We start from the raw sequence: 12,024 nt of genomic DNA on the forward strand, positions 1-12,024 counted from the left end.
CTCTTTAGACTGTGACACACAGGAAGTAAGCCTTGCACGGTAAGCCAGGCAGCTCACCTTGATTTCTAAAACTAGAAGTTAACTTTTGTACAGACACAAAAGTTTTGTCCCAGTACACAAAAGCCCATGCACAAGCTTTCTAGTATTTACTCCCTCAGTTTCCACTCAGGCATGCTTGACAATTTTAACAATGAAAACCATATATAAGTCTCAGCTAAAAATACTGAATTCTCATCATAATGTCATGTCAGACTATGGCATGATGTATAACTGCTTTATACCACCTTTCTCAACACAAGCAGTTCTTATTTGAAAAGAGCTGCTCTTGTCAAAATAAGTTATTTTTAGAAATTTTATTGCTAATCAGCTGAATAATGACAAAACAGAGTAGACTGTCTTTGGAAACAGCGGTGAGCTTCTAACCTGCTCTCTCTTGCTAGCAAACAACTTTAAATTATCTACAATAGCCTTATAGCCTGAGCAGGGTATAAAAATGAAACATAGATACTTTTAACAAGAATCTGATTTAGTGCTAAATATGGAGAGTATAAAGAAAGTAAATGGTAAACAAAGACAGAATGACAGAAAGAGGAACCTCAGGCATTGCATTTATTTAGGTTATACTGTTGTAGAAATGAAACAAAGCATAGCAATATAGAAAAGCAAAGGTAGCTGTGGCCCAGAAGAGAAATTTTCCTCTACACAATCATTTAAGATATTTGTTGCCAGTAGTGTAGACAATATTGTATGGAATCTTGACCTATTTGACAAACAAGTTTGGATTTAGACCTGCCCAGAGAAAACATTTTAATATCTATTTTTCCTCGCTGCCAGCCAACATAGCCAGAGCAGCACTACCTTTAGAAGAAAGAATGTGAGTGGTAATACACCAGCAGTGTGGGCAGCTGGCTGTGTTCATCAGATCAGTATCATTGTTTAAAATCAGTGAAAATTTCTTTTAGCATTTTAATCTGAGCCAGCTGTCCTAATCAAAGGGATCGCTCACCTGCTGTAAATCCCTGCGAGTAACCCGTGCTCCTTACCTGTTCCAGTAAAAGGATGAACTCCATGTTCTTGTTTCTGAACAAACAGTAAGGATACAACTAGACCTGTTTGCCTGCAATACACAGAACTGGAAAAAAATCATTCCCTATTTTATTTCAAAAACATCTTGGAGAATGAGAGATCCTACATGTTAGGAAAATGAATGGAATGTTAGGAGATCTCAAGTTTGTTTGTTTTTTTTAAATGCTTGTTAAATGCTTAAAAGAAGTTCAGATTGTGCAGCTAGAGACCTGAATTCTGTTTTTTAAAATAAAAATCTATCATTCATTTATTAAATGTAATTAAAACTACTTGTGAAAGAACATGTTTGTCTGGGGTACAGTTGGCCCCATCTTGCTTTTTCTTGTGTCTTTGAAATGTTGTGGAGGCTGAGCCAGTTGGACTCTTGATGTCCTACCAAGAATATCAAAGAGCTGACAGTGAAGATGGTGGTTCTGCAGGTCTGCAGCTTATTTTCTATGCACCAAACATCACATGGTGGCCACATCTGGGAGTTCAGCTGGCTCACAGGTGGAAGCCTGCAAGCTCAGTGAAACACCTGGATGACTTTTTCCAGTACAACCACATCTCAGGGAATTAATTTCTTTGCCTCTGGTTACATATTTGTGTTTTTTTCAACTAAAAACTGTTGATTCAGCCTTCTAGATATAAAACTGTCCACTGTACTGCTATTGTTTCTAAACAACCAGAATGTTTTCCCTCCCCTCAACCACTATGTGGTACAAAAGAAATAATTTCCCAGTTTGATGGATCAGTAACAGTTGAGACAGTCATTTTATGCAGCTAAATTTATTCTCAGAACAGATTACATTTAAATGTGGGGAGGTGGTCAACAGCAGGGAAAATTGCTCTTTTCAATGTCAATCAGGTGCTTTATGTAAGACTGAGCTCTGCTAATAAACAGTGGGTATATTTCCTTCTCTCTTATTGCTGTTAAAAAAAGAGTCAATCCTGCTTTTGCTGACTGTACAGCACTAGCACTAGTTTTAGCAATGTATTAATTAACCTGCCCAAGAAAGGAGTCATGGGGTTAATGGTAATGCTCAAAGGCAGAGCCCATATTAGCTGCTGGAATAAGGAAGTTCATTTTTCCATGGGTGACTAACAGTTTTAGATCCCCAGTTAAATGATCTATATACTTGATCAAATTAGAAGAAAAGGGATGTAGAACTTAGTGACACAGAACAGGTGTAAGCTACTAGATACTCCTCAGCTTTTCTTCCTCTGTCACAGACGGGTGTGTTGTGTCAGTAGGTACAGGCAACAGGCACAGGAAGAACACCCCTCACATCATTTTACTGTGAATTGATTCCATGCCCTTCTGTGCAATTTTCCTTATTCCTGTTTAACAGCCCTGTAGGTGGCCTCTGTTGCCTGATACCTCCCACAACCCCTTGCTCCCCTTCAAGTTAAATAGTAAGTGGCTTAAATAAAACCTACAGTCAGCAACTGCAGATTTCTAAAGAAATTCTTTTATCTCTTTGTCACTGACTGTAAATATACATCTCCTTGCTTCTGCAAGGGAGCATATTAATGACATGACTGGCGTGATACTTACCTCTAACTTACTACTTGCATTGAAAAAATTAAGAAATTAGCTTTGCTTTTCATGGTTTTTCTACAGACTTAAAAAAAAAAAGTGACTACAAATAATTACAAAGCCTGCCTCTTCTTAGGCAACCTACAGTATACAGAATGGAGAATGTTACAAGAGCATGTCCAGTAAAGACAATACATCAACATAATAATGCAGGATATTTCAGTAAAAATAGAATAAATAAAATAAAAATATTTTAAGCTGTATTTAACAGGTTAATTTAAAATATGGCAACAGACATACAGGGTATAGTGAACACAGTGGCCTGCCTACAGAATCACTAGGTATTATAAAAAAATGCATAGGTAACTGAAGGGTTGCTATAACATCAACTAAAACAGCTCAAACATACATACCCCATACACACGTTTTTGGCCATGGTAAAAAGTGTCTTAAATATTGTTTAACAGAAGATAACTGTCTTTGCAATATTAGGCTCTGATTCTGCAAACACCCGGGTGTATATTTAATCCTTCGGAGAATAAAGAGCTCTACTGAAGCAAAAAGGCCACATATAGTCAGACCATTAAGCACACTACTTAAATATTTGCAAAATCAACATTTTGTTAACAGACACAAAACTCTTAAAACATATATTGCCAAGTGACCTAGGGCTTTTCAGATACCTTTCTGTCTTCTCAGCACTCCCTGCAATCGCTCACTTTGCTAGTGAAAGCTAACTAGATGTTCACAGCCTTGACAACACGTATGGAGAAGAACCTTTACACACTGCTGTTTGCCAAGTGTTGGTTTAGTTTAGAGAGTTTGGATCTCTCTTGGGAAGAATAAACACTGTGCAGATGCAGCTACAAAATTTAATTATATTAATTAAAATTGGCAGGGCTGCGAGGCTTGGGAGGGGAAGCGATTGCTTCAGTGCCTGGGGTGCAGAATCATGGTCGTAGACTTGAGAATGGCAGAGGATCAGCTCTTCAGCAGGTATTCCAGAGAGCTAAACTTAATTACAATAGTTGCACAGCTAGCTTTCACCTGACACTTGTTATACATCAGGCTGAGTTTAGTTTAATGATTTTTCTGCATTTTTCAATGCAGAAATTTCTTGAATCATATAATTTGTTCCCTGTGCATTCCTGAGTTGTTCTGCTCAGGTGTTGCTGGTAATTTCTTTGAAAAGGGAAATAAAAATAAATCAGTTTGTTGATAACAGTCTCTTGCATAGTAAAAAAAAAAAAAAAAGGTTGTTGTAATAACAACTTGACAATGTTCTTCTAAAATAACAGTATGACCCAATTTGCAGACTTGGGAGACAGTTACAGTTTGGAACATATCTATAAATGGAGGCAAAACGTTTTGAACACTAGTTAAAAAAGATTTTTAATGTTCCATTTCCAAAATTTGTACCAATCTGCAGGTCTAGAGTGAAGATGGCAAAGGAGAGAGACTCAAGATGCATAACTGCATTTGAAAATCAGCCTTGAGGTACAGTTTTAAGGGGCAGTACTGGGCTGATTTTTTCAGGGTCTGCAGTAGTGTGTAGATCAAAGCAATTAGATGAAGCCTTTGGAGCAGAAGCATTGAAATCAAATTGTATGACCTGAAGCACTATCCTTTTAGAAAACTACTCTTCCTGTTTTGTCACAAGAACATTAAAGGGAATTTCACAGAATTTTATAAATAATGGGAAACATGATTGTTATTCTTGTGGCACGTTAAGTATTCAGCAACAAACTGTGCGGGGAAAGGGGAATTGTGCAACCAGATGCTGAAGGGAACATTTCATCAAACACTTGTAAGTTTCAGGTATGGAACATTTTAGTCTCTATGAGACTCTTAAGACAGAAAAATTACTGACTGCTTCTTTCTTCTGATTGGTATGAGCCCTGCACGAAAGACATGGTGTCTTTGATGAATAAATGCCAGATTTAGGAGAATAAATTTAACAGCCAATGGGTGCATTTGCATATTTAAAGCTGAAAAGCTTCAGTGGATCATCCTGCAAACTCAGTTACTGAAAACAGTACTGGATTTTTCAGCACTGGTTTGGTATTAATAAGCATGATTCCTTAAGACCATAATGTATAACCAGGAAATGAAATTATGACACCATGATTCAAAAGCATGTCAGGGGATATTAAAAGTGGTTGCTAGACCAATGCTGACAACTAATTTAAAACTAACAGGTGTAGTTCTGTAGAAACCCAAACTTGGTATTTAATCTACCATAACTCAATGGTAGCTAATACTTGGTACCTACTCCAGTGTTGAAAACAGAGCAAAGTGCTGTAGGATTTAAGATTGGTTTGTGACAAATCCAGCTCAAGACGGTGAAACTATCAACTCGGGCATCATTCACTCCAAGGACTTTAGCATGAGTTCACTGGGAGGGATGTGGCCATATTCTTTTTTTTTTTTTTTTTTTGTGTGTGTGTGTGTGAGTTCAGGTAATGTTCATGTATTTACAATCAAAACAGACCTTCCATTGCTCATGATGTAACTCACTGACAGCAAAAAAATTATTCATGCTTCTTTTCATATCACAAGATGGTGGCAAAAACATGAGAACATGCTTGTCTAACATTGTTTCAATAAGGATAAATTCTCTGAAGACAAAGCATCAACAATTTAAAATGGAAGGCCAGACATCAGTCAGTTCATTTTCCTTAGTGTAGCTACTGTTGTCTTCAGTTAAATGTTAGGAGAATCTTCTCTCTGATGCAGCTATGGCATCTCAGTGACCGGGCGTTTCTGTTTCAAAGTGTCAATGAGGGACAACACTCCTCTTTTTACATTAGTTGTAACTCTTCGAGTCACCGAGTCTGCAGGAGGTGGGGGTGGTCGCACTTTCTGTGAAGGGGGTCTGGCTACTAAGCACTTCTGATACCGTAACTGCAACAAAGCAAAAGCATTCTGCTATCCTTACTGTATCCAATACCTTCACAGAGCATTTAAAATACATTTTTAATACTTGTGAAATATTATCAAACCTCCATTTTGGCCATGATGAACAGCCCAGCTGTCAGTCTGGGCAGAACCTACACACAAGGCAGATACTAAATCATGTGACAGCCCTTTGAAAACTCAATAAAAAATAAGTTTTCTGGGTTCAGCTATTCCAGAACAAGGATTATTTTCACTACATTGTCACTGGGTTATATAATGCAACTTTGAGCAAAATGTTTTTCAAGCATTAGAAAACTTGTGTAGTGAAAGAAAAGATTTCTGATTTAACACAGAGTTGCAGATGTTAGGAGGGAAGGGGCACTGTTCACTCAGCTGACATTTCAAATTTAGAAATACATGGATTTTATTTGATTCAATATATCAGAATCCCAGTTCCTATTTTTATCTTAATTTCTTTGTCTGCCTTGAATCTGAAAATCTGAAAAGACTAGTTGAGTTTATGGAGGTAGTGAAAAATTTAAGTTCTATTAGGTGGCTTTGCAGAAGGTCACTTACCATACAAGCAGCCTGAACAGCTTCTGATACATTGCCTGCATTTGGTTCACACCAAAAAACATGGCACTCAAAATGCTGGTTTCCTGCATCCATAATGAAGGCGAATGTGTGAATGTCCTTCCCTACTCCCATAAAGGACAGGAACCGCACACGACACTCCACCAGGATTTCCTCTTCATTCTGGTTATGAAATGAATTACTGATTATTACTACTGGATAGTTTGTGAAACTTCACGTTCAATTGTAAGTTGATTAAATGGGGATGCACACTGATGCAGTGTTGTGGAATTCCTGTCTATCTACCCGAGTACACCCAGTGTGCTCCCCTTCTAGGCTGTCACCAGAGGACCAAGGCTTTGGGTGCAGCACTGAGCACACTGTGCCTGTCAAGTGAAGACACAAACCAGCATGGCTACCATGACTACACAGCATGCTCCCCTACCACTGGTATGCAGGTAAGTTGGTTTGGTACTCCATCACCAAACATATATAGAAGACATTATTTGAAAGTTTAGTTGTACTAATCTCTACAGAAAATACTCTACAAAAGAACAGTGATGTGAAATAGATTTTAACATTACTCTTGGCTTCCTTACTAAGAACAAGGGAAACACACTTTAGAATTTAGGACTGCTACTTGGGGCTTAACCTACAACATTTTAGCCTCAAAAATACTGGAAGGAATAAGAATGATTTTGTTTTAAGTATCCAATAATTATAACAATTATTTGTGAATTAATAATCACAACAATTTATATTCCTGAGGCCATGCTTGGAACAGTAAATAAAAGTGAGGCTGATATAAGCATTAAGAGTGTCTGCGGATTCTCATCTCTGGGAAGAAATAAAATGCAAAATAAGCAAATGAAATCTAGTACAAATGAATTTCTACTGGTGTTTATGTGTTCCTTGCTTTCAATACTCATATTATGTTAAACATGTTCTAAACAATACAGGCTGCCTTACTGCTTCATTGATGACTGTGACAGTAGCATCAGCAACATTCATGGTAACTGGCATCCAGTCTTCTTTGCTAGAGGAAGCCATTAGGCTCTCAATGGCATTGTTCAGAGTATCCATTCCTAAAACAGAGGAAAATGCAATAATGAAAAAAAAAAATTAGTAGAAGTAAACAACAACAAAATATTTGTTTTCACATAGGAGTACAGAAAACATTGTTTTGGATGTCTTACTAAAATTAATTTTGATGATGGAAGGAAGGTTTTTCTTCATCTGCAAAACCAAAACGGGTGCCTCCGGCTTAGAAAAAACAGGATAACATCTTGTTTAGCTGCTGCACTGTTTCAGTTCTCTAGGGCCCTTCTCATTAGTAGCAGAGCTCATATTCAGAGAAAGCAACAGAAATAAACTCCGCCTTCATGGCAGCTCTCAAATTATTCTGGCTGCAGAACATATGTTCCAATGAGGCCCTGAATACCAGATGTCTTCATGCCTGACAACATGACTCAAGTAGAAGAGTATCTTCCCTTTGAAAATCATGCATTTACACTTCCCTAGCAGAGCCCAGCCCTTCAAGAATTTATGCAAGGTACTTTGGAAGTCTCATAACAAATGTTACATACCGACAGGTTTAGCTACAGGGAGCATGCCCAGGTACTGGACGTGGAACTTCTGTACCAGTTCTGTCTTTGGTGTTGGGAAATCTACTGCATGGGAACAAAATTCAGTTTCTGTTCATAAGGATTCATCACAGGGAGAACCACTTTTATATCATCAATAACATGAAGCAATTTTTCCCCAGTAATTGTCTTCTAAAGGTACTGTATTAATTAAAACAAGTTTTCATTCTCTCTGACAATTCTCCGTAATTTCTAAAGGAATTAGGGAGAACTTTGAATCACCTAATTCTTGATCTATGTCAAGAATAAGGTCACATTATATTGCTGTCACATTAAAAGCCATAAAATACAGATAAATGTGCTTCTGAGACATACAGACAGAAGTTTTACTGAAAAATGTGTAAAATCTGGAATCTGATTTTAATACCATCCCTGTTAATATCTTAAACAGTCTATGAGTAAACAGTATTACTGCCAGAGCAGACAATTATACAAGTGGATATATTGAACAGAGCTAAGGTACTCAGTATAAACTGGTGGATTTAGAAGAATGTAATTTTCTGTAAAGCTAACACAAAGTAAGTTTGTTCTCCTGGAACACTTCCGCATCAGCAGCTATTAAGCTATGGCTGATAATGACGTGCAAAAGCAACTTGCTTTTACCATGCTATAGAGTGTGCAAAAGACCCTTCAATTTGATGACAATCTGCTTCCACCCTTTGCTTTGAAAGCTGCTAAAATAGGTGCTGAAACATGGGAGTCCTCCTCCAACAGCTCCTCTGAAACCAAATGATTAATCAGAGCATATTCTATTTGTAAGGAAGATTTGGCCAATTTGTGGAGTCTCAAATCAGAAGGTATTTTGATGTGAAAAGGACACTGTATGCAAGTTGCCACAAATGAGTAAGACTGATTTTGCAATGTTGGCTATTTCAAAATGAAAGAGGAAATGCAGAAGCTGACATAGCTGAGCAGGATGTGGTTGCTGTAGCACACAATAAAAATATTTAATATGGTAAGAGATTAGTGTCAGAGTAATGAAAGATATGACTACACTCCTCATCTCTCCACCCAACATACTCCATTTTTGGTCAGAAGCAGCATCAGAAATGAAACATACCTAAAACAGGACCATCCCAAAGATACTAGGTGTAAGATACAGTACCTTGCAGAGGAACATCAAGGGTTACACCAGTCCTCTCTGGAAATGAGCTGCAAGCCATAGCTTTAGCATTCTTCCGTTCGGCCATAATCTGAATAAAATAGTCATCAGTCAGCATTTAAAAGAACACGAAACAGTATAATAGCAACTACAAGTATAAATCTATGCCTACTGCAACCTTAGTTTCTGAAATAAATTAGAAGCTACATGACTAAACAAGCTACTCTTTTTAAATAACAACTCTAATTTTCCTCCAGTTTATTCACCCTTCCTTAACTACATAATTAAGTAGTGTCCAAGCCCAGAGGAAAGACAGATGGAGAAGAAAAAAAACTCCAGCTATGGAGTTAAACAGGAGCTAAACAATCCTATGAACACATAGGGTATTCACTCTCAATCCTCTCGGATCTATCTTCTGCTACATACAATTTTTTCCTCCATTTTTATGTTTTTTTTCTGGAATTAAAAATCCCATGCAAAATACAACCCATTCCTCACAAAAAAAGTATATTAGCAAAAGAGGAAAAACACTTCAAAAATAATCTCTTTGGATGATTATTTCTTACAAATATATGATTAAGAAGTGACCCAGGGAAGCTAATAGAGGTTTTCCAAAGCTCAAATATGAAGCATTGCTATCTGCTTCTTTATGCTACAACTGTTAATTACAATTTAATCTGTAAAGAGAACTAGAGTGTTCCAGCAGATGACAGCTGGTCTGGAGATGCTTCAAGCAAATTTATACCTTCTTTGTTGTTGTTGTTTTTAGGTTTTATATTTTGAGAGTGTTCTTTGTTACAGTCACACAAGATAATATTCCCCTGAGGATGACAAATGATCCACACTACAGCTCAGGTAGAAGGCCTGACTCAGCAAAGAGGTCCAGTGTCTCAGTTAGCACATGCCAAGTGCTTCCCTGAATCAGAATTTCAATTAATGCTGAGTTACAAAGGAACATTCTCTACCTAACAATGCTATTTTGTTTTATTCTGTGTTACTATTAGCTATGGTTTTAAATCCATGGTTGATCTCTTACACAAAATCAATACCTGTAGTTTCATGGCCTTGTTACATATGTGACAGCTCTACTGCCTTTCTGATCCCCCTGTGTACAGCAACTCTGACATTTACTTGATGCTGACCTTACTGGACAAAAGCAACTTTGGCCTGTGCACCGTGCTAGACTTGCAAGAAGTATCAGTAAGAATTGAGAGTTGAAGGAAAAAGAAGAGGAACACACCAGGTCTAGGCTTCTTGTCAGTCCCCTGTGTCAAACTTCACCAAGCAGAGCCTGCAGCTCCCTGGCCAACCTGAGCAGCTCCCTGAGCCCTGCCACCTGCATTTCCTCAGGTGCCCAAGCCTGGAGACCTGTCAGGCTTTGCTGGGCCACCTTCTGCCACTGCCTCAGGCAAAACTCTGATGTCCAGATTACAGTAATGCTCACTGTGTAAATGCTCATGTTGTTTGCATGAAACATCACAAGTTCTGTAGCCATTTCTCCAATGTTGCAAAACTGAAACATTTTTAGAGGAATTTGACATCACTGATTCCATTCACTAATGTGAAGACAAAATGTAAAACCCAAATGACAGGTATAGAGTAAATCAGCAGAATTTTAGAAACTGAAGGTTTCCTAACCAGCTTTTCTAGAAGAGCTGTTGAGACTTATGAGGAGGGACAAGTTAGACAGAGATAACTGATAAGGTTATTCATCCTCACAGCCTACTTTTCCTGTGGTGCAAACTGACATGTTTGAAAGAAAACTAAACCAAGCAGCAGAATATTTATTTTAAAAGGTGGATGCAGCCTCAAGTCCACCACCAGTAGAAGAATAAGGAAAGTTTCACGCAGATCAGTTTAACTGCCTCTCTATGAAGAGTTTCAGTAAGATTTGCCTGCTGTAAGGCATGTGCTGCCTTGCTATTGCTGCATAAAATGACGTTTATAAACTGATCATGCAAGAAAACCAAAATGAGTAACTAGTGAGTGGTGACAAATCTCAAAATAATAGTAATAATAGTAACAACAACAACAATAAAAAATATTAAAATTACTGAACAGTTTTCTACAGTATTACAGACAACACTACCATGTGCAGGAACTAAGATCCCTTGGTACTGGCAACTAGAGTAACTTAAAACTTCTCCTTATTTTCATTATTAGCAACTATTTTCCAGTCTGTCCTGCAGGATAATACCACTGAATAATACAATTTAAAAGAGGTCTGATTTATTTATGAAGTTACACATCATCCTATATTATTAATTGAAGCTGTGTGTTCTTTTTCCATTTCAAACCCACAGCTTCTTTATTATTCAAGAAAACCTTCACGCTCTATACACACTTATCAAATAAAAAGCACCTATCATCCTCCTCCAATCTAAATGCTCACCCTCCCAATGTTCCCATCCATTCACATCCTTTACAAATTCTCTACACCATTTCTTGTCAGTGAGAGAAACTAAACTAACAGCGTGTACAGCTGCTCATTGTATATATTATTAGGCTCAGGGACCTCTGAACAGATGAGTGGGGTGGCATTACATGCACTTGCCTTTGAGCAGATTTCGTGTAAGCTGGTGGCAATGGCTTTAGCAGGTGTGTCACATCGGAACACATGACATTTCAGAATTCTTGTGTCTTTGTCTCTTGCCACATAAGCGAAGTCTCTGTGTAAACAAAATAAATCGACACATCAGAAACAGGCAAAATGAATTTTGGCATTAGCATCACTAGTATCTCCAGAACAGCAAATCCTACTTCAATTTAACAGATTATGCCTTGGCTGTTGAAGAAGAAAACACATGCCTCAGACAAAGAAGATCTACAAATGAAATGAACTGCAAACCCATGAAACACACGTTTGAAGTTTGGTGCTTAATCTACATAATTTGAGAGCTTGTTACAGTTTCCTAACTCTGGCAATTTACTGAATTTACAATCTGTAATTTCTATTGCAATTGTAAATACACAGGAAAATGTATTCAAATACTTTGTTGAAGAATAAATGAGTAGAGAATTACAGATTAAGACAAAACACACACGCATCTCTTAAATGCTAAAATACCTGAGAAGCAGCATACAAGAATCTAGTTAGAGAAAAACTGTATTCCAAAGGACTGTACAAAGTGTTTAAAATATGCAGATAGTAATTAGAGACCTGGTTGCATAAGGGAAATGTGAACCTTCTGAGCTCTGCTCAC

General features: G+C 37.6%; 1 protein-coding gene across 13 annotated transcripts in view; it reads right to left on the bottom strand.

The window, feature by feature from the left end:
• Positions 1 to 591: 591 nt before the first annotated feature.
• APBB2 (amyloid beta precursor protein binding family B member 2) overlaps positions 592 to 12,024 on the bottom strand; it is a 169,966-nt gene continuing 158,533 nt past the window's right edge. For 12 of the 13 annotated variants that reach the window (XM_030449632.1, XM_030449633.1, XM_030449628.1 and 9 more), the window contains 6 exons: positions 11,376 to 11,490; positions 8,825 to 8,912; positions 7,663 to 7,746; positions 7,046 to 7,161; positions 6,080 to 6,259; positions 592 to 5,509 (listed from right to left, as the gene is read on the bottom strand). In XM_030449632.1, the coding sequence (XP_030305492.1) occupies positions 5,342 to 5,509; positions 6,080 to 6,259; positions 7,046 to 7,161; positions 7,663 to 7,746; positions 8,825 to 8,912; positions 11,376 to 11,490 (751 nt within the window). In that variant the 3' untranslated portion in view covers positions 592 to 5,341. The remainder of the gene's footprint in view (positions 5,510 to 6,079; positions 6,260 to 7,045; positions 7,162 to 7,662; positions 7,747 to 8,824; positions 8,913 to 11,375; positions 11,491 to 12,024) is intronic. The other variant, XM_030449631.1, reaches the window with a different exon arrangement.

The sequence above is a fragment of the Calypte anna genome, chromosome 4A (assembly GCF_003957555.1).
Source record: "Calypte anna isolate BGI_N300 chromosome 4A, bCalAnn1_v1.p, whole genome shotgun sequence".
Classification (NCBI taxonomy): domain Eukaryota; kingdom Metazoa; phylum Chordata; class Aves; order Apodiformes; family Trochilidae; genus Calypte; species Calypte anna.